Source organism: Scyliorhinus canicula, chromosome 4 (genome assembly GCF_902713615.1).
Source record: "Scyliorhinus canicula chromosome 4, sScyCan1.1, whole genome shotgun sequence".
Lineage (NCBI taxonomy): Eukaryota > Metazoa > Chordata > Chondrichthyes > Carcharhiniformes > Scyliorhinidae > Scyliorhinus > Scyliorhinus canicula.
Genome location: NC_052149.1, coordinates 81,481,902 through 81,505,405, shown reverse-complemented (window position 1 = coordinate 81,505,405; position 23,504 = coordinate 81,481,902). Strand labels below are relative to the sequence as shown.

The 23,504-nt window shown below is 47.7% G+C and overlaps 1 protein-coding gene across 2 annotated transcripts in view; it reads left to right on the top strand.

Annotated features, from left to right (window-relative positions):
• The window catches only part of LOC119964717 (laminin subunit gamma-1-like), a 95,884-nt gene extending 77,161 nt beyond the window's left edge, over positions 1-18,723 (top strand). For both annotated transcript variants that reach the window (XM_038794611.1, XM_038794609.1), the window contains exons 22-23: positions 5,404-5,503; positions 15,012-18,723. In XM_038794611.1, the coding sequence (XP_038650539.1) occupies positions 5,404-5,503; positions 15,012-15,265 (354 nt within the window). In that variant the 3' untranslated portion in view covers positions 15,266-18,723. The remainder of the gene's footprint in view (positions 1-5,403; positions 5,504-15,011) is intronic.
• The last annotated feature ends 4,781 nt before the right edge of the window (positions 18,724-23,504 follow it).

Here is a 23,504-nt window from a genome sequence, read left to right as displayed (position 1 = left end):
GCGCTAGCACAGACATCTCTTCTATGCTGAAATGCCGCCTCAGCTGGTTCCAGACCTTTACTGTGGACTGCACTACAGGGCTTTCCTTGGCGCCATTGGCAATGCCGCCATCACCATAGCCCTCAAGCTGGACCCCCTACAGGATTCTTCCTCCATCCTAACCCATTCTACCCCTTCTCCTTTCCTCCACCACGTCACCTTCTCCACATTTGCCGCCCAGTTATAATGTAGCAAATACTGTACAAGGAAATAATTCTGTTGTTAGTGACCTAAGACAGGGGACCGAGGTTTGGCAACACAACCCTCCCTTCTGCCTCTGTCTCTGTAACAGGGTCCTCTTAACCCTCGGCACCTTCCCTGCCCATACAAAGTCCGAGATAATCGAAAGAAGGCCTTTGGTACAAAGATCGGAAGTGTCTGGAATATGAACAGTAATTCGGCAGAATGTTCATCTTCATCACTTGGACCCTCCCTGCCAGAGTCGGGTGCAATGTGTCCCATCTCTTCAGATCCTCCATAACCACCTCCACCAGCTTTATTAGATTCCATTTATGTAGCATCGCCCATTCCTTCACTACCCGAATCCCGAAGTATCTAAACCTGTCTCTAGCCACCTTGAATGGCACCCTCCACTAGATTGGCTTGCCGGCCCAACTGATTCACCGGGAACACTTCGCTTTTCCCTCCATTTAGCTTTCATCCCAAGAATGCCCCAAACTTCCCCAACAGGCCCTTGATCGTCTCCATGCTGTCCAGCGGGTCTGAAACATACAATAGTAGGTCCTCCTATAGCGACACCCAATGCTCCCTTTGTTCCCTCCTAATCCCTTGTCACTCTGTCGACCCCCTAAGAGCCATTGTCAGAGGCCCTATCGCTAGCGCAAACAACAGCAGTGACAGCGGGCACTCCTGCCTTGTTCCCCTATGTAGCTCAAAGTTCTGTGAACCCATGTCATTGGTGCACAGACTGGCCCTTGGTGCCACGTATAACAGGCGCACCCATGCCACAAACTTTGGCCCAAACCCAAACCTTCCCAGGACCTCAAACAGGTACCACCACTCCACCCGGTCAAATGCCTTCTCCAAGCCAATTGACACCACTACCTCTGGTACCTGGGCTCTGGACAGGGTCATGCTCACGTTGAACAGCCTCCTTATATTACTAAAAAACAGCCTGTCATTTACGAAACCTGTTTGGTCCTCCGCAACCACCCCCAAGACACATCCTTTCATCCTTCCCGCCATCAACTTAGCCAGCACTTTCACATCTGTATGTAACAGTGATATTGGCCTGTAGGACCCACATTCCAATGGGTCTTTCCCCTTCTTTTGTATAAATGTGATCATTGCCTGCATCATTGTCTCCGGCAGCTCCCCGTTCTCCAGCACCTCATTAAACGCCCCCAAGATATGCGGTGCCAAGTCCGTCGTGAACTCCTTATAGAATTCCGCCGGATAGCCATTGGACCCCGGATCCTTCCCCGACTTCATACCCCTTATAGTAGTCAGTACCTCCCTCAGCCCCAGGAGCTCGTCCAGCATCTGCCTCTTCTCTTTCTCCAACTGTTCACCTGGTTAATCTAAGAACTATCCTATGTTCCCCTCTTCACTCCCCGGGTTCACCCTGTACAGCTCCTTATAGTAATCCCTAAACACCTCATTTATCCTCCCCAGCTTAAACACCACATGCCCTGCCCAAGTCCATATCTTCAATATTTCTCTGGACGTGGCCTGCCTCTATAACTGATGCGCTAACATGTGACTCGCCTTCTCTCCGTATTCATACTGCACCCCGCTTGCCCAATGCAGCTGTCCTACTACCCTCCCAGTCGTCAACCTATCAAATTGCCCCAGTACTTTTTCCTCCTCGCCAATCCCTCCGTGGAGGGCACCCTCAAGATCTCCCTGTCTACTTCCATAACCTTGATTATTAGCCGTTTATATTCCTCCCTCCTTTCCCTATCAGCACGTGCATTGAACAAGATAATCTCTCCTCGGACCACCGCTTTCTCGCTTCCCAAAATGTGGCCGCCGACACCTCCCTGTTTTGGTTCAATCTTTAATCACAGCCCGCACTTCATCACGAAACGCTCTATCTGCCAACAACCCGAATCAAGCCTCCACTCCGGCCTCTGCTCCTGTCCTGATCTAAGCTGAAACTCCAGCCACTGGGGTGCATGGTCCGGGATTGCTATCCCCACATACTCTGCCCCCTCCACTCCAACCAAAACCTCCCGGCTCATCACAAAAAAGTTGATTCTTGAATATACCCTATACACATGTGAGAGAAAGGAATACTCCATTGCTCTTGGGTTCTTGAAGTGCGGGTTCTTGGAAGTGCCACGGATCCACCATACCCATCTTTTCCATAAACCCGCTAAGCTCCTTTGCCATTTGTATTCTACCCATCGACCTAGGGCTTGATCTATCCCCCTCGGTTCTAGGACACAATTAAAATCTCCTCCCATAATCAACTGGTGGGTGGCCAAGTCTGGCATTGCTGGCAGCAACTCCCTCTTAAAACTACATTGTCCCAATTCGGTGCATATACATTCACCAGTACCACCAGCGTTCTCTCTAATACATATAAGACCATAAGACATAGGAGCAGAATTAGGCCGCTCGGCCCATCGCGTCTGCTCCACCATTCAATAATGGCTGATATTTTCTCATCCCCATTCTCCTGCCTTCTCCACATAACCCCTGATCCCCTTATTAATCATGAACCTACCTAACTCTGTCTTAAAGACGCTCAATGATTTGGCCTCCACAACCTTCTGCGGTAAAGTGTTCCACAAATTCACCACCCTCTGGCTGAAGAAATTACTCTTCATCTCAGTTTTAAAGGATCGTCCCTTTAGTCTGAGATGGTGTCCTCTGGGTCGAGTTTTTCCTACAAGTGGAAACATCCTCTCCACGTCCATTCTATCCAGGCCTCGCACTATCCTGTAAGTTTCAATAAGATCCCCCCTCATCCTTCTAAACTCCAACGAATACAGACCCAGAGTCCTCATATGACAAGTTCTTAATTCCAGGGATCATTCTTGTCTTATCTCCCTCCCAGGTCCTTCACTTCCTTCATGCTCACAAACCCCGGTTTCTTGCTCATCAAAATTGCCACCCCCCTGTGACTTTGAATCAAATCCTGAGTGGAAAACCTGACCCACCCACCCCCTTCCTTAGCCTAATCTGGTCCTTCACACGGAGGTGTGTCTCCTGCAGAAAGACCACCTCCAGGAACTTTTAAACTCCTTAGTTGCGCAAAGACCCGAGATCTTTCACCGGCCCATTGAGCCCTCACACACTCCATGTTATCAGCCGTACCGGGGGCTTACATCTCCATTCCCCTCTACCATCCTCTCCTTTCAGCTCTACTGCCGTTCATTTCACGCTCTACCTGGCCCATCCAAGATGGCCCCTTTCACCGCCCCTGAACATGTTTAATCTCCAACCTCGCCACGTCACATCGTCCTATCTCCCCCCCCCCCCCCCCCCCCCCTCCCTCGCCCCTTTAACGGCCACCTTTTTTGGCCTTCTCCTTCACCTTACTTCCGTTCACCAGCATTACCCGCCAGCGTGACAACTCCTGCCGCACGGCTCCTCCTATTGACCCCCTCCTCCACCCTCACCTCTGTGTTCTGTGAAGCAGGCTCCCCATGGACCTCACTCTCCCTGGACGGGATCCCTGGTCGTGCACTCAGAGCCTGCGCATACCAGCTGGCAGAGGTATTCACAGACATCTTTAACCTATCCCTACTCCACTCCGAGGTCCCCACCTGCTTCAAGAAGACCACCATCATACCGGTACCAAAGAAGAACCAGGCAACATGCCTCAATGACTACCGCCCGGTGGCCCTGACGTCAGTTGTAATGAAGTGCTTCGAGAGGCTGATCATGAAGCGCATCACCTCCATACTCCCGGAACGCCTTGACCCACTTCAATTCGCATACCGTTGCAACCGGTCCACATCAGACGCCATTTCCCTGGCCCTACATTCATCCCTAGAGCATCTCGAAAACAAGGACTCCTACATCAGACTCCTATTTATTGACTACAGCTCTGCCTTCAACACCATAATCCCAGCCAAGCTCATATCATAGCTCCAAAACCTAGGACTTGGCTCTCCACTCTGCAACTGGATCCTTGACTTTCTGACCAACAGACCACAGTCAGTAAGAATGAACACCAACACCTCCTCCACAATAGTCCTCAATACCGATGCCCCGCAAGGCTGCGTACTTAGCCCCCTACTCTACTCCCTGTACACACACGACTGCGTGGCAAAACTTGGTTCCAACTCCATCTACATGTTTGCTGACGATGCGACCATAGTGGGCCAGATCTCGAATAAAAACGAGTCCGAATACAGGAGGGAGATAGAGAACCTAGTGGAGTGGTGTAACGACAACAGTCTCTCCCTCAATGCCAGCAAAACTAAAGAGCTGGTCATCAACTTCAGGAAGCAAAGTACTGTACACATCCCTGTCAGCATCAACGGCGCCGAGGTGGAGATGGTTGGCAGTTTCAAATTCCTAGGGGTGCACATCACCAAAAATCTATCCTGGTCCACTCACGTCGACGCTATCACCAAGAAAGCACAACAGCGCCTATACTTCCTCAGGAAACTAAGGAAATTCGGCATGTCCACATTAACCCTTACCAACTTTTACAGATGCACTATAGAAAGCATCCTATCGGACTGCATCACAGCCTGGTATGGCAACTGCTCGGCCCAGGACCGCAAGGAACTTCAGAGAGTCGTGAATACCGCCCAGTCCATCACACAAACCTGCCTCCCATCCATTGATTCCATCTACATCTCCCGCTGCCGGGGGAAAGCGGGCAGCATAATCAAGGATCCCTCCCACCCGGCTTACTCACTTTTCCAACTTCTTCCATCGGGCAGGAGATTCAGAAGTCTGAGAACACGCACGAACAGACTCAAAAACAGCTTCTTCCCCACTGTCACCAGACTCCTAAATGACCTTCTTATTGACTGACCTCATTAACACTACACCCTGTATGCTTCAACCGATGCCAATGCTTATGTAGTTACATTGTATATCTTGTGTTGCCCTATTATGTATTCTCATGTATTTTCTTGAATTTGTTTAATTCCCTTTTCTAATGACCTTTGAGCTGCTTGCAGAAAAATACTTTTCACTGTACCTCGGTACACGTGACAATAAACAAATCCATCCAATCCAATCCATAACTGGTAGTGATTAAGAGAAGGAATGTTATTTTTCTTCTCTTAAGTCCCTTGGTGCTGAGGACAATAACACCACCCTCATCACATCCAGAGCTAAAATTGAGAAATTTAGATCCAGTTTGGAGCTGTTTTACTCTGCAAGCTGTTATCACATGACACAGTGCACTTACCCATGCATTTACTGTTCCAGATTACAGACACCCTAAATGATGCTGACTCAAATATAGCAAGCGCAAAGGATTCCATTCAGAATACAATGGATTTGATCAACCAGCTACTGCTTTCTATGGGTGAGTGTAACAAAGTTAAGAATTGAGCTGAACGACTGTAAATATGATGAAATCTTGTTGTGGATCAGGTTGTAGAAACAAAAAGGATTAATAAAAAACTTTATCAAAAAGGCATCTCTACATTAAATTGAATTCCATTTCTGGGCAGGAGTAGGGGAGAGAGACAAAGGTGAGTCATCCCTTGACCATCCAAACACCCCAAATTTCATCAACATCCTGAGTTTGACTGCTCAGCTACCCTCACCATTCCCACCCACCCAGTCACCAGCACCAACTCCCCCTACCCCTACCCTCACAACCCCTCCCTCGGCCCCTTCTCGATCATGTTCTTGATACTGCAGCCCTGTCCCCATCAATGAATTGCATCCGTCCGTTGATGTGAAAAGCCTCTATCCTCACCACCCGTCCTTGTCACCCGGTGGCTGCCACAACAGGTGTTAGCGATGGACTCTGAGGCCATGTCGTGTTCTCCCAGTGGGCTCTACTTTGAGTGTCCTCATTGAGTGAGCCTTCCCACCGGGAGGGTGGCAGCTGGTTGTGTGGTGGAGGCATTCATACTGCGCAGGTATGCAGCTCTTTGCCAAGAGACTGGTGTGCAGGCACATCCTGCAGATGGGGGTCACTGAGGGATGTGTCCCTTCGTTGGGAGCTTGGCTCTAGTGTGATATGGAGCCTGGGTTTAACAGAGCTGATCCCCATGGAATGGGTTGGCTGATTGTCTCACTAGTGGGGCTATTACTCTGAGAGGGGCTGTGTGCTAGGAAGGGTTCCAGCGGCCACCGGAGCTTCTGTCCTTTGTGTGAGTAACATGGAGCATGAGGGTTTCCAGATGGACGGGGTAGATTGCTATCGACACGATCAGGAGATGTCCAACCATTTCTAGGATACTGGCAGCAGTCAACAATTTAAACAGTCAAGAGCCTGTGAGTAATACCTAGGGGATGAGTTGCTCGTCTTTTATAGCGGCAATGGGAGGTTCAGCTATGGTAACCTAACCTCATGGGGGGCACCTTAAGTCCACACCCTTGCCACCAAGTTGGTCCCCACTAGTCCCAGAGCTTCAGTTATACACCCCCCAGCAAGCTCGAAGGCAATGAAAAATGTACTTACCTCCTTGCTCCTCAAAGCCATGATGCCAGGGCCCCTTTGGAAATACTTGCACCAAATCCCACCCGCATGACTCCTTTGGGGGGGGGGGGGGGAGGTGTGGAGATTCCGGCTTGCAGCCCTTTAATCGCATTCCAATGAATACAAAGGAGCGGTTCGCATGTTCCTACCGGCATGGGGCGGAAATCCCGCTATGACTGGCGGGACAGGACCGGAGACAGGACTGGTCTGCTGCCTGGCGCCGATCCCATTTTTGAGCCAACACAATTTCTCTGCTCTATTCGATTCCCGGGGCTGGATTCTCCAGTCGCCGACACCGAAATCGCATTCGGCGATTGGTCAGAGAATCCAAGTTTACGACAGAATCGGGGGCGGTGCCGCTTTCTCGATGCTCCGCCCCCTCCAAAGGGGACACTGCCTGAGGCCCGGCCCCGATGCTCCGCCCCCTCCAAAGGGGACACTGCCTGAGGCCCGGCCCCGATGCTCCACCCCCGACCGGCCGAGTTCCCGACGGCGTCAGTCTCTCATGGTCTCATCCGTCGGAAACTCGGCGTGGTGGCTGCGGACTCAGTCCAGCGCCGCCATAGTCGGGGGAGGGCCGATCCGCGGGCAGAGGGGACATTATTCAAAGTTGGGAGGGGGTTTCTGTGGCACGTGAGCTGGCCAAAGGGAGGCACTATTTCGCGGGCTGGGTCTGCCGGTTGCGTCCGCCATGTAGCACAGTGCGGCCGCTGCAGGTTGCCGCCATGCGCATGCATGGCCACGGACCCGGCAGTTCTCCGGGGTGTATCGGCAGATAGAGCCAGGTGCTTTACGCTACCGTCCTGCTAGCCCCCAGCAAAACAGGGGATCGGTGGCCGTTTTGCGCCATTTTGTCTGGTGTGACACGCCACTGTTCCCCCGCCGGCGTGGGGGACATAGCCCCAGAATCGGAGAATCCAGTCCCTGATCTTAGCAGCAGGGAATGTAACACACTGCTCTGTAACACACTGCTCTGTAACACACTGCTCTGTAACACTGTGCTCTGTAACACAATGCTCTGTAACACACTGCTCTGTAACACACTGCTCTGTAACACACTGCTCTGTAACACAATGCTCTGTAACACTGTGCTCTGTAACACTGTGCTCTGTAACACACTGCTCTGTAACACAATGCTCTGTAACACACTGCTCTGTAACACACTGCTCTGTAACACTGTGCTCTGTAACACTGTGCTCTGTAACACACTGCTCTGTAACACACTGCTCTGTAACACTGTGCTCTGTAACACACTGCTCTGTAACACTGTGCTCTGTAACACACTGCTCTGTAACACACTGCTCTGTAACACACTGCTCTGTAACACTGTGCTCTGTAACACTGTGCTCTGTAACACACTGCTCTGTAACACACTGCTCTGTAACACACTGCTCTGTAACACTGTGCTCTGTAACACAATGCTCTGTAACACACTGCTCTGTAACACACTGCTCTGTAACACACTGCTCTGTAACACTGTGCTCTGTAACACTGTGCTCTGTAACACTGTGCTCTGTAACACTGTGCTCTGTAACACTGTGCTCTGTAACACACTGCTCTGTAACACACTGCTCTGTAACACACTGCTCTGTAACACACTGCTCTGTAACACTGTGCTCTGTAACACTGTGCTGTGTAACACACTGCTCTGTAACACACTGCTCTGTAACACACTGCTCTGTAACACACTGCTCTGTAACACACTGCTCTGTAACACTGTGCTCTGTAACACACTGCTCTGTAACACTGTGCTCTGTAACACACTGCTCTGTAACACTGTGCTCTGTAACACACTGCTCTGTAACACTGTGCTCTGTAACACAATGCTCTGTAACACACTGCTCTGTAACACTGTGCTCTGTAACACTGTGCTCTGTAACACACTGCTCTGTAACACAATGCTCTGTAACACACTGCTCTGTAACACACTGTGCTCTGTAACACACTGCTCTGTAACACACTGCTCTGTAACACAATGCTCTGTAACATTGTGCTCTGTAACATACTGCTCTGTAACACACTGCTCTGTAACACACTGCTCTGTAACACACTGTTCTGTAACACTGTGCTCTGTAACACACTGCTCTGTAACACACTGCTCTGTAACACTGTGCTCTGTAACACTGTGCTCTGTAACACACTGCTCTGTAACACTGTGCTCTGTAACACACTGCTCTGTAACATACTGCTCTGTAACATACTGCTCTGTAACATACTGCTCTGTAACATACTGCTCTGTAACACTGTGCTCTGTAACACTGTGCTCTGTAACACTGTGCTCTGTAACACTGTGCTCTGTAACACTGTGCTCTGTAACACTGTGCTCTGTAACACTGTGCTCTGTAACACTGTGCTCTGTAACACACTGCTCTGTAACATACTGCTCTGTAACATACTGCTCTGTAACACACTGCTCTGTAACACTGTGCTCTGTAACACACTGCTCTGTAACACACTGCTCTGTAACACTGTGCTATGTAACACTGTGCTCTGTAACACACTGCTCTGTAACACACTGCTCTGTAACACACTGCTCTGTAACACTGTGCTCTGTAACACAATGCTCTGTAACACACTGCTCTGTAACACACTGCTCTGTAACACTGTGCTCTGTAACACACTGCTCTGTAACACTGTGCGCTGTAACACCGTGCTCTGTAACACACTGCTCTGTAACACACTGTTCTGTAACACTGTGCTCTGTAACACACTGCTCTGTAACACACTGCTCTGTAACACACTGCTCTGTAACACACTGTTCTGTAACACTGTGCTCTGTAACACACTGCTCTGTAACACACTGCTCTGTAACACACTGCTCTGTAACACACTGCTCTGTAACACCGTGCTCTGTAACACACTGCTCTGTAACACACTGCTCTGTAACACACTGCTCTGTAACACACTGCTCTGTAACACACTGCTCTATAACACACTGCTCTGTAACACTGTGCTCTGTAACACTCTGCTCTGTAACACACTGCTCTGTAACACACTGCTCTGTAACACTGTGCGCTGTAACACCGTGCTCTGTAACACACTGCTCTGTAACACACTGCTCTGTAACACACTGCTCTGTAACACTGTGCTCTGTAACACACTGCTCTGTAACACACTGTTCTGTAACACTGTGCTCTGTAACACTGTGCGCTGTAACACACTGCTCTGTAACACACTGCTCTGTAACACACTGCTCTGTAACACTGTGCTCTGTAACACACTGCTCTGTAACACACTGCTCTGTAACACAATGCTCTGTAACACACTGCTCTGTAACACACTGCTCTGTAACACACTGCTCTGTAACACTGTGCTCTGTAACACTGTGCTCTGTAACACACTGCTCTGTAACACTGTGCTCTGTAACACACTGCTCTGTAACACACTGCTCTGTAACACTGTGCTCTGTAACACTGTGCTCTGTAACACACTGCTCTGTAACACAATGCTCTGTAACACACTGCTCTGTAACACAGTGCTCTGTAACACTGTGCTCTGTAACACAATGCTCTGTAACACACTGCTCTGTAACACACTGCTCTGTAACACACTGCTCTGTAACACTGTGCTCTGTAACACTGTCTCCTGACACACTCGCTCTGTAACACACTGCTTCTGTAACACCTGTGCTTGTAACACATGCTCTGTACACACAATGCGTCTGTAACACAATGCTCTGTAACACAATGTGCTCTGTAAACACACTGCTCTGTAACACCCTGCTTGGAACAACTGTTCTGTAACACTGTGCTCTGTAACCCCACTGCTCTGTAACACCACTGCTCTGGAACACACTGCTCTGTAACACACTGCTCTGTAACCATAACTGCTCTGTCACACTGTATAACTCTGCTCTGTCACACTGTACTCTGTAACACACTGCTCTGTAACACACTGCTTGTAACACAATGCTCTGTAAACACACTGCTCTGTAACACCAATGCTCTGTAACACACTGCTTCTGTAACACACTGCTCTGTAACACACTGCTCTGTAACACTGTGCTCTGTAACACTGGTGCTCTGTAACACACACTGCTCTGTAACACACTGTTCTCTGTAACACACCTGCTTCTGTAACATGTGCTCTGTAACACTGGCTCTGTAACACTGTGCTCTGTAACACACTGCTCTGTAACACACTGCTCTGTAACACACTGCTCTGTAACACACTGCTCTGTAACACACTGCTCTGTAACACACTGCTCTGTAACACACTGCTCTGTAACACTCTGCTCTGTAACACTGTGCTCTGTAACACTGTGCGCTGTAACACACTGCTCTGTAACACACTGCTCTGTAACACACTGCTCTGTAACACACTGCTCTGTAACACACTGCTCTGTAACACTGTGCTCTGTAACACTGTGCGCTGTAACACACTGCTCTGTAACACACTGCTCTGTAACACACTGCTCTGTAACACTCTGCTCTGTAACACTGTGCTCTGTAACACACTGCTCTGTAACACTCTGCTCTGTAACACACTGCTCTGTAACACACTGCTCTGTAACACTGTGCTCTGTAACACACTGCTCTGTAACACTGTGCTCTGTAACACACTGCTCTGTAACACTGTGCTCTGTAACACACTGCTCTGTAACACACTGCTCTGTAACACTGTGCTCTGTAACACTGTGCTCTGTAACACACTGCTCTGTAACACTGTGCTCTGTAACACACTGCTCTGTAACACAATGCTCTGTAACACACTGCTCTGTAACACTGTGCTCTGTAACACACTGCTCTGTAACACACTGCTCTGTAACACTGTGCTCTGTAACACTCTGCTCTGTAACACACTGCTCTGTAACACTGTGCTCTGTAACACTGTGCTCTGTAACACACTGCTCTGTAACACACTGCTCTGTAACACACTGCTCTGTAACACACTGCTCTGTAACACTGTGCTCTGTAACACCGTGCTCTGTAACACTGTGCTCTGTAACACACTGCTCTGTAACACACTGCTCTGTAACACACTGCTCTGTAACACACTGCTCTGTAACACACTGCTCTGTAACACTCTGCTCTGTAACACTGTGCTCTGTAACACACTGCTCTGTAACACACTGCTCTGTAACACACTGCTCTGTAACACTCTGCTCTGTAACACTGTGCGCTGTAACACAATGCTCTGTAACACACTGCTCTGTAACACACTGCTCTGTAACACACTGCTCTGTAACACTGTGCTCTGTAACACTGTGCTCTGTAACACACTGCTCTGTAACACCGTGCTCTGTAACACACTGCTCTGTAACACACTGCTCTGTAACACACTGCTCTGTAACACAATGCTCTGTAACACACTGCTCTGTAACACACTGCTCTGTAACACACTGCTCTGTAACACAATGCTCTGTAACACTGTGCTCTGTAACACACTGCTCTGTAACACACTGCTCTGTAACACAATGCTCTGTAACACTGTGCTCTGTAACACACTGCTCTGTAACACACTGCTCTGTAACACTGTGCTCTGTAACACACTGCTCTGTAACACACTGCTCTGTAACACACTGCTCTGTAACACTGTGCTCTGTAACACAATGCTCTGTAACACACTGCTCTGTAACACACTGCTCTGTAACACTGTGCTCTGTAACACTGTGCTCTGTAACACACTGCTCTGTAACACACTGCTCTGTAACACACTGCTCTGTAACACACTGCTCTGTAACACACTGCTCTGTAACACTGTGCTCTGTAACACAATGCTCTGTAACACAATACTCTGTAACACCGTGCTCTGTAACACACTGCTCTGTAACACTGTGCTCTGTAACACACTGCTCTGTAACACACTGCTCTGTAACACTGTGCTCTGTAACACTGTGCTCTGTAACACTGTGCTCTGTAACACTGTGCTCTGTAACACACTGCTCTGTAACACTGTGCTCTGTAACACACTGCTCTGTAACACTGTGCTCTGTAACACAATGCTCTGTAACACTGTGCTCTGTAACACTGTGCTCTGTAACACTGTGCTCTGTAACACACTGCTCTGTAACACACTGCTCTGTAACACACTGCTCTGTAACACACTGCTCTGTAACACTGTGCTCTGTAACACACTGCTCTGTAACACACTGCTCTGTAACACTGTGCTCTGTAACACACTGCTCTGTAACACACTGCTCTGTAACACACTGCTCTGTAACACACTGCTCTGTAACACAGTGCTCTACAACACACTGCTCTGTAACACTGTGCTCTGTAACACTGTGCTCTGTAACACTGTGCTCTGTAACACACTGCTCTGTAACACACTGCTCTGTAACACACTGCTCTGTAACACTGTGCTCTACAACACACTGCTCTGTAACACTGTGCTCTGTAACACTGTGCTCTGTAACACTGTGCTCTGTAACACACTGCTCTGTAACACACTGCTCTGTAACACACTGCTCTGTAACACTGTGCTCTGTAACACACTGCTCTGTAACACTGTGCTCTGTAACACACTGCTCTGTAACACACTGCTCTGTAACACAATGCTCTGTAACACACTGCTCTGTAACACTGTGCTCTGTAACACCGTGTTCTGTAACACTGTGCTCTGTAACACAATGCTCTGTAACACATTCCTCTAAAACACACTGCTTTGTAACACTGTGCTCTGTAACACACTGCTCTGTAACACTGTGCTCTGTAACACTGTGCTCTGTAACACACTGCTCTGTAACACTGTGCTCTGTAACACACTGCTCTGTAACACAGTGCTCTGTAACACTGTGCTCTGTAACACTGTGCTCTGTAACACACTGCTCTGTAACACACTGCTCTGTAACACTGTGCTCTGTAACACTGTGCTCTGTAACACTGTGCTCTGTAACACACTGCTCTGTAACACACTGCTCTGTAACACACTGCTCTGTAACACTGTGCTCTGTAACACACTGCTCTGTAACACACTGCTCTGTAACACACTGCTCTGTAACACTGTGCTCTGTAACACACTGCTCTGTAACACACTGCTCTGTAACACACTGCTCTGTAACACTGTGCTCTGTAACACAATGCTCTGTAACACTGTGCTCTGTAACACTCTGCTCTGTAACACCGTGCTCTGTAACACTGTGCTCTGTAACACACTGCTCTGTAACACACTGCTCTGTAACACTGTGCTCTGTAACACACTGCTCTGTAACACACTGCTCTGTAACACTGTGCTCTGTAACACTGTGCTCTGTAACACAATGCTCTGTAACACAGTGCTCTGTAACACTGTGCTCTGTAACACTGTGCTCTGTAACACAATGCTCTGTAACACACTGCTCTGTAACACAGTGCTCTGTAACACTGTGCTCTGTAACACACTGCTCTGTAACACACTGCTCTGTAACACACTGCTCTGTAACACACTGCTCTGTAACACTGTGCTCTGTAACACATTCCTCTAAAACACACTGCTTTGTAACACTGTGCTCTGTAACACACTGCTCTGTAACACTGTGCTCTGTAACACTGTGCTCTGTAACACACTGCTCTGTAACACTGTGCTCTGTAACACTGTGCTCTGTAACACACTGCTCTGTAACACTGTGCTCTGTAACACACTGCTCTGTAACACACTGCTCTGTAACACACTGCTCTGTAACACACTGCTCTGTAACACTGTGCTCTGTAACACACTGCTCTGTAACACAGTGCTCTGTAACACTGTGCTCTGTAACACACTGCTCTGTAACACACTGCTCTGTAACACACTGCTCTGTAACACACTGCTCTGTAACACACTGCTCTGTAACACTGCTCTGTAACACACTGCTCTGTAACACTCTGCTCTGTAACACCGTGCTCTGTAACACTGTGCTCTGTAACACACTGCTCTGTAACACACTGCTCTGTAACACACTGCTCTGTAACACTCTGCTCTGTAACACCGTGCTCTGTAACACTGTGCTCTGTAACACTGTGCTCTGTAACACTGTGCTCTGTAACACACTGCTCTGTAACACTCTGCTCTGTAACGCACTGCTCTGTAACGCACTCTCCGTGACACTCCTGCTCTATAATATTGTGCTCTGTCACACTGGGCTCTGTAATACTCCTGCTCAGCAACACACTGCTCTGTAATACTCCTGTTTTGTAACACACTGCTCTGTAAAACTCTGACATAGCTGCAGAATCGGAGAATCCAGCCCTTAGTCTCAGGAATGGAGAATTCCACCGCAGATTTCTACAGAGTGTACAAGACTAACCTATGAAATATCGATCTCAGAATCTCCATCATTATTACTTAAATATTTGTAGCTCTACTGGTAACTGTCTCCATCCCATGTCTATCCTATCTTATGTCTCTCCATCCCATTATCCATTATTCCACACACTGTTTTGGTTATGAAAGCACCGTTTAAATCTTTTCTCTTTTGCAGGTAACTCAGCCGAGATTGACATTACTAAGTTAAAACGTGTTGAGGATTCCATGCAGAGCTTGAAAGGTCAATGGAACAATGAACTTCTAAAGAATCAGCGATATTTGGAGGAGGCTGCCAGACAGCAAAAAGAAGCAATAGCAGCTTTTGATCGAAACATTGAAGATATCATTGGAGATATTAAAAACCTAGAAAACATCAAAGACACTTTACCTCATGGATGCTTCAACACTGCAGCCTACGAAAGGCCTTAATTCCTTGGCATCCTCTCATAGAAGTTGTACTGCTAATACTAGTTCTATTTTAAAGAAAAACCTCAGCAAAAAACTTACATTTCATGCAACATTCTACCAGCATCAGACAGACAGATAAAATGTGAACATAGCAACAGCCTTTGCAAAAAATAATTACTTTTAAATCTATATTTAATTGAATTGGATGCTAATATCACAGGCCCTTTCTATTATTTATTCTTATCTACTATGGTGCTAACTTCACATTATTACCGCCCGTGCCTAACCGGGTTGCAATAAGAAGCAAAATGCTTACGTTACTTTCATAAAATGAAGTCAGTTATTAAAATACTAGACCAGATCATCATGAACTATTTTTCAAATTTATTAAATGTGCAGCATTGCCGGTTTACCACTAGTGGGCTTGTTAAAAGCCCGTATAAAATTCTACTTAAAACAGCAGTACTCAGCTGTATTGATTGTTCCACTTTCGGGTCCTGATACTGTTATTAATATTTGAAATCCATTTCTTTCAGCAGTGGCATATAGTCAATATTTGCTGCACCTAGCATTGGTCTTTTAGTGTTCTTTGCATCATTTGTATTGACTTGGCTGCTCTGATTTGTTCAGATATTTTGTCTGAATTACCAGGGTAACTGGTACTAAACAGCAATTTAACAAGGGCAAAAAAAGGGGAAACTGCTGTCTGTTAGTAGAGCTGAGCTGAGACATTGGCTAATATGGTGTGGAGGGGGAGAAATATCAGCCAATGTTTCCATTCTTTTTTTAAATTACTTTATCAGAGTTACAAAGCCAGAGCTCAGAGTGTGGACAGGGGTGAACCCCTAATCCAGCTCCTTGCCTGCTCCAAAAACCAATTCAAATTGAATCCAATTCATGGTCCCCACAAGAGAGACATACCAGATCCAGGCATTACACCTGATCTCACGCTCATCTTAGCCAAAAGGCCGAGAAGCGATCAATGCTTCCATTCTTGATTGCTACTTATATACAAATGTCAGATAAGGAGACCTCCTACGAGTGGATTACACTAATAACATTCACTGTCTAAACTGGCACGTGAAGAATACTCACTTAAGTGAATTACAGGAAATCTGCTGGTTCTTAGGGAAGCCAAATTGCCAAACGAAATTCAGTGCCGTGAGGAGAGAACTTGGCAACATTTGAGTGGGGTGGAGAAATTGTAAGGAAGGAAAACCAGTTGAAAATGCTTCAACATAGCTACTGTATTCAATTTAAATGTTACTGTTCAAACCCAATGTAGATTGACTGCTCTTATTATCAATCCTTGTCCAAAGAGTTTGCAATATTTGAGTTTGAATAGGAAATAATCGCTCTTTAAATTAGTTTAGGCACTTTTTGAACATGTAAATCTCAGTGGGTGTATGTGCTCAAGCAGCTCTCTCAGATCAGATAGATCCGAAAATTACAGAATACTTGTCTCCGGTAATACATGTTTCACTTGTTTTGAGTTCAATTCTGTTTGGGAATTTAGTTTCTATTTATCAAATCTTTAATATGTACAAAATCAACCACAAATGTCTGTATTTTGCTTATGTTCACCAGATATCATATGTTTATGAAAAATCAGTGCATATTTTTGTCAGAGATAAAATAGATGGAAAACTGTTCTGATCACTGAATTTAATTAGGAACATAGGAATTGCTAGGTGCAAAAGATATTTGCTTTCTGGTTGTGATATAAGGATAATAGAGTTGAAGAATAATCAAGGCAATCAATCATTCATCTATCTACAATAAATCCTGAACTAAGGAGGAAAATCCAAGTGGTGGAAAGTAAAAATCCAAGACATCTTTGCCCGCAAGCACAGATAGAAGAACTCTCACAATATATTTGAAGAGGAATTTTGCTTCTTAATGTGGGCCAAATTCTAAAAGGTACTTCATGTGCTTCTGCTGCCATTAAACAGCAAACATTACGCTTTGCCCACACCAATCGTTGCCAGATTTTCAAGGCTTTGAAAGTCTATGGTGCTGATGATGTTCCTCCAGCTATCCTTAAGGTAGGACAGTATTAATAAAAATGTGACAATTAAGTGTTCAGTAGCAAGGAATAGGGACGTTTGGTTGGAGGGGCGAGAAACCATTATATAGGCAACATTGTAGATGCTTTCACGTGTTAATAATGTTACCATCCACAGTGACGAGAGCTGTTCCTTCCTTGCCGATATTGAGTCATTTGGAATTCACCTGCCATTAGATTATTTTTTAAGTGTCTTAGTTGGGAAAGAAAACACAATTACTATTGTATGTAATAGAAGAAATGGCAGAGCTACAGGAAGGAGCGGATGAGTGAGGCTAATTGTAGATCTTTAGAAGGGCCAGCTTAGGCATGATGGATCAGATGACCTCCTTTGGTGCTGTATCATTTGGTTTTTAGGAGCTGGAGTTTTATTCAGAACTGGGGAGGGAGTATGGGAACTGAATTTAGGCTGGGATATCTGGAAGAATGTTTCCCCCAGGCTCTTCGGAACTTATTTTCTCTGTTCTCGACCGATTGAGAGGCTGGCTAGCTGGCAGGCAGGTGGGCCTTCGGCAATAGGCTGTAGCCAGGGAGTGTAGGAGACGGTGTGAGGGATCAGAGACCTGGATTCAGTTGTGTTGGAGGATGTGGAGAACAGAGGCCAGGGTGGGGGTGTGGTTGGGAGATCGGAGGCCAGCAACATTGGAGGCTTAATGTTGGATTGGAAGATTGGGGGCCTGTGGGATAAGAGATTGGGCTGGGGTGATTTGGGCAATTCAAGGCCTCAGGGGCGAGACTAGAGACCACAGGACGGCGTTATCAGAAGTCTTATGCAGAGTGTCCTATTGCTGAGGGTTGGCGATGCATGCACACTGAAAGGCACTTTCCTCCTGGATCAAACCATTCTGGGTTCGATCCCAGCCCCAAATCACTGTCCATGTGGTGTTTGCACATTCTATCTGTCTCTGCGTGGGTCTCAGCCCCACAACCCAAAGATGTGCAGGATAGGTGGATTGGCCATGCTAAATTTCCTCATAATTGGAAAAAGAAATAATTGGGTACTCTAAATTATTTTTTTAAAAATAGGTAGGGTATTGCACAACTTTTGTAATACATATCTAATGAAAATGGTTATTTCTCAGCAAACACTGTCCTTGTTAATATTTTGAAAAGTCAGCATGTTAAAATAAACTGGTCGTAGAATAGTATTTTCACTTTTTTTGGTAATGGAATAAGTAGCAATATGTCACCTTTAATGTATACTCAAACAACTATATTTGCACTGCTGAAATCTAATTTGTGTTTTCTGCATGAAGACTTTATTCCTTATTTAAACAACTCAGTATTAATATGTGCTTTTTAAAACATTTTTACCTTGAAGTATTTAAAGCCACTCATTCGAAAACAACTAATTGTTCTTTCTACAATTTTACCTGTAAATGTACTAGTCAAATAAAAAGTATTAAAAAACCCAGTTCTGGATTTTGATTTCAACTTTTGGATATTTCTAAAAAGCTGCGCTGGTTGTTTAGTGGGCAGATTTGGACTGTGGCGTGGTGTTGAGCCGGAGAATTCAGGAAGGTCCTTAGGTTGATTAATTTTAATGTTGCGTTAACTGATTTCAGCCAGTATGTAGTGTTGTTAACGTTTCAGTCTTTCAAGTGGAAGAGGAATCTTCCAGGCACTGCTGCTCACAGCTTGAAAGAAAATTGGAACTTGCCCGCTACTGTGACCCCATGGTAGAGAGGTCCCTTGACCTTCCCACCACAGCAATGGCGATGTCCTCCAACTCCATGGCGCTGTGCCCAGTTGGCGCAGAGAAAAATCGAGATCTTACTTCATATTGGCAATTCACCCCTGCAGTTTGTGCTTGTTTACTTTCTTCACAGATGGCCTCATAGTTCTTGGAACCTTGTTGCTCAGCAGCAACTGTTGCCGAACTGTGAGCTAAATTATGCGGGGCCAAATCTTTATAAAAGAAATGTAATAATATTTGCAAACTGCAGGCAAGTATGACCGGAAGTCGTGCTGAAATATCATGTGATCAAACCTCCTCGAAGATCTGCATTCAGAGTGTGATGCAGTCTGACCAGAGCAGAAGTGGGACATTATAACTGGCACATCCCGAGCTATTGAGAGAAAACAAATCAGATAAGTTTGCTCCCCCTTGCTGTCTAATGATTCCTTCTAGAGGATGCATATGTGGATGTCAAGTCGGAAAAGAATCATGCAGCATCTGTGAAGAGAGAAACGATTAACATATGGGGGCGAGAATGGATGTGAAAATTAGTGCCACTGGCCAGCCTGCCAAATTGCTGTCTCTAGGACACTTGCACGCCCACAGTATCGGGACTGCCTGCAAGCTGCTGATTCAGCTGACCAGAACTTTCCAGTTGGCAGGCAGACCACCTGTTTTGTTACCTGTGTGGTAGGTAACATGTGCTACTCAAACCTTGGTTAGTGATGAGGTCTTCTGAATCTCAATGAAGAAGACTCAAACTCATCCAGTAGTAACAAAAGGTTTATTGAGTAACTATAACAATAATTGCATGAGTTCTTTACTTTAACTTTGATACTAGTGATAAGTTTAACAACATTTAACTACTGTAGCTATACATAACTCCACTAGCCATCTGAACTAGTCTGCTATTGCCCTGGTCACAGTGCACCCAAGAGAGGGAGAGAGACCCAATGTGGTTGCCTTTTATACCCGTGTTGGTCCGGCCCTCTAGTGATCATGTGGTGCTACTGATTACACATTAATCCCTTGTGTACATGCACATATAGCGATCACTGCATCATCCATGGTTTTGGGAACAGGCCACGATGGTGGCACTGCTGCTGTGACTATTTTTTAATTCAAGGTGTTTTAAAGATGCTGAGAGGCTGCTGCAAGTGGACGGCGCCTGTTTGGTCTCACACCTGCAAGGAAAGGATGCAGCAGCTTCTGTGCTGGAGGACTTCCATTTCGGGCAGGTAACCCTCTGATAAGGAGACCAATCTGAAACAGTAACTCGGGGTGCGATCTTCCGGCCATGCTGCACTAGAAAAGCAGCTCGCTGTGACGCAGTGTGGCCGTGAAAGCTGGGAGACCCCGCTGCCAGTATCTACACAGCTCACAATGCTCGCGAGATTCAACGCAATCTGGCTGCTAACTTGGCACTGCCAAGGTGCCCAGGTGGCAGGGACACTGCCAGGTTGGCACTGCCAAGCTGGTTTTATTGTATGCGATCAGAACGGGGTTGCCTGGTGTGGGTGTTGGGGGCTGTGGGGGAGGGGGGCTGGGGGGGGGGGGGGGGGGGGGGGGGGTTGGGCTGGCTGGGGGACCTATCCATGTTGCTTTCGGGCTGGGGGTTGGAGATTTTTTGGGGGTCCTCAGAGATTGGGATGCCACTTAAAAATGGCGTCCAGATGTCTCGCTACAACGGGGAGTTCAGGCGAGGGAAGCTCCCCATTGTAAAAACCGGGGCTATGTGAGGCCTCAGCCGCACACTCCCCGTTCAGGCCTCTTATTCAAAGCGAGTTGCGTTGAACAGTCATGTGTTCCTTCGCGCTGTAGGTGCCAGGAAACATGTGGCTAAATGATCTCGCTCGGAGACTTTGTTCCCTTTTGGTAAGATCGCGCCCTTTGGGTGCGATTCTCTTGAAAAACGTCTAAGTGTGGTAGCGAGTGGGAATTGCTGTGAGCTTCCCAGTGCTTGGTCTGGCGAAACCGGCAAAGAAATTCAATGTCCACTTAACGAGGCCCCACTGGCTTCTCGTTGCAAATGAAGGCTCGCCAGCTGATTCGGCAGGACCCCCCCTGCCAACGCCCCCCCCCCCCCCCCAGCTAACAAGGTTGAGCAGCATTTAGACTGCACTGGAGGCTCTAGGACTCTGTGGAGACTAGCAGGGATGTCCTGTTCCCCCTGGGGCTCCTGGAGGGTGAGCCACAGCCCTCCTTCCCCCCCCCCCCCTCCCCAACGCGCCCCCCCCCCCCCCCCCCGCTAACAAGGTTGAGCAGTATTTAAACTGCACTGGAGGCTCCAGGACTCTGTGGAGACTAGCAGGGATGTCCTGTTCCCCGTAGGGCTCCTGGAGGGTGAGCCACAGCCCTCCTCCCCCCCCCCCTCCCCAACGCGCCCCCCCCCCCCCCCCCCCCCCCCCGCTAACAAGGTTGAGCAGTATTTAAACTGCACTGGAGGCTCCAGGACTCTGTGGAGACTAGCAGGGATGTCCTGTTCCCCGTAGGGCTCCTGGAGGGTGAGCCACAAGGCAGCCCGTGCTGCCTGGGATGAGGTGGTTGCTGCTGTCAGCTCGAACATCATGACCAAGAGAACTGGCCAGCAGTGCAGGAAGAATGTCAAAGACCTACACCAGGCAGCATGAGTGAGTAGGCACCAGCACCTCTCACCACCCCACGAAGGTAGCATCCACCCCCAACTCTCCAAATGACCCACAGCCCTCCTTCCCCCCCCCCCCCCCCCTCCCCCCACCAACCCCGTCTTCACACTGCCTCTCCCACCATTCAACCATGCATGTGGCAAACTAAGTCTGGCCAGCCATAATGGTTCGGGCCATGGGGAAAAGCCAGCCCTGGCAGAGCTCAAACCGGCTGCCCCTCTGCCCCAAGGTGAATCCCAGGGCCCTATGGGCACCCATCGAGAGGGGTGGGGTGGAGGGGCGGCACCATCGTGCGTGGGGTATTGTACAACACAATAAACAACTTTTTGCACAACCATTATGATGCCTCTGTCACTTTCGTCCGCCATGTGGGCTGACCCCCGGACCCTTTGCCCATCTCTCCAGGCATCCGCACATGCACCCCCCACCCACCCCACCCCCCCCCCCTCCCTGTGGCGCTCATCCACCCTCTGGCCAGGACGTGTCCCCGGAGCTGTGTCCCATCCCCTGGGTGTTCGGATATTGCGTGTGTGGTGTTGCTTCCCGCAGTATTCAGGCAAAGTGTCCATGCATCAAGGTGTGATTAGGATGCTGGGCAATGGCTCCCACATGCTGCATGGCCCACCGACACGTGGGGATCCACTTGGCATTTGTGAAGCGATCACTTAACCACAATTGCCAATTCCTTATAAGTAATAGCCTTCAGCTGCGCGGCCAGAGGCCTCAGCAGTCGATGAGTGCTATGGGTGGTATGGTTAGTCAGTGGGGCAGGCGTGCAGGGGCAAGGGCTCTCTCCAGAATAGGTCCACATGATCCATGGGTTGGCATGATGGTGCCATGAGCGATTGACCCCTGATTGCCCACCTAGTGTCATGACAATGTTGCTTTAAAGAAATGTTTGGCTGCTCATATTACTCCAGTGATGTCAGAGTGTGGGTGGAGCTGGGCTGTCTGCTAGCTTTTTACTTTTGTTTTAGGCTGTTTGCTGCAGGGTGTATTTTAGTTTTGTTTTCAGTGTTGGAGCTGAAGCCAGACCAAGCAGGTGTACTGTTGATCTCTCTACCATGAACAGACTATCTCTTGATCATTTGGTGAATTCAGAATTATAAATGTTCTCAGGAGTGAATGTAAACCTAACGTGTTTCTGTTCAACGGTGTTTCTTCTGTCTTCTGGATGTTGTTTGGGAAGTTATTAAGGATTACTTAGTGTTGTATTCTTTGGGGGTTGTGTTTGAATTGATGGTTGCTAAGATGTTCACTGTATGTTTTGAAAAGGTTAACTTGAGTTCATAGAATAAACATTGTTTTTCTTTAAAACATACTTTTCCATTTCTGCTGTACCACACCTGTAGGGTGGGCCGTGTGCTCCCCATACCGCAATCTATTAAAAGTTGTGGGTCGGGTGAACTCCACGGTATACCTTGGGGTTCTCTAAAACCGGGCCCATAACACCCAGCGCTCCCCCCCACCCCCATGGCGGCCCATCCCTGCAGAGCATTCCCCACCCCCAGCCGAGCACTAGGATCGCAACCCCGGCACCTCCGGGCTCTTTGCCTGTGAGCAAATATGGCTACTCATCTCTTCAGCTCCCCACAGAATCCCTTCACCATGTTCACGTTTTTCAAAAGGATTAATAAACGCCAGCGTGAGCACTTGCTGGGGAGGCCAATGCATGACGTTGGATATGGGCTGGCTCTTGTTGATTGTATGGAAATGGGGCTTAAGTGCTAATAATTGTTTTTTTGCCACGCTATGGCGAGATCCCGATTTTGCCTACATGAGTAGCCCGGATGCATCGTAAACTGTTTGGCTACTGGCGTGGTTCTCATTTTTGACCTCTCCCGCTATTCACTGGCTTCGTTACACTTGAGC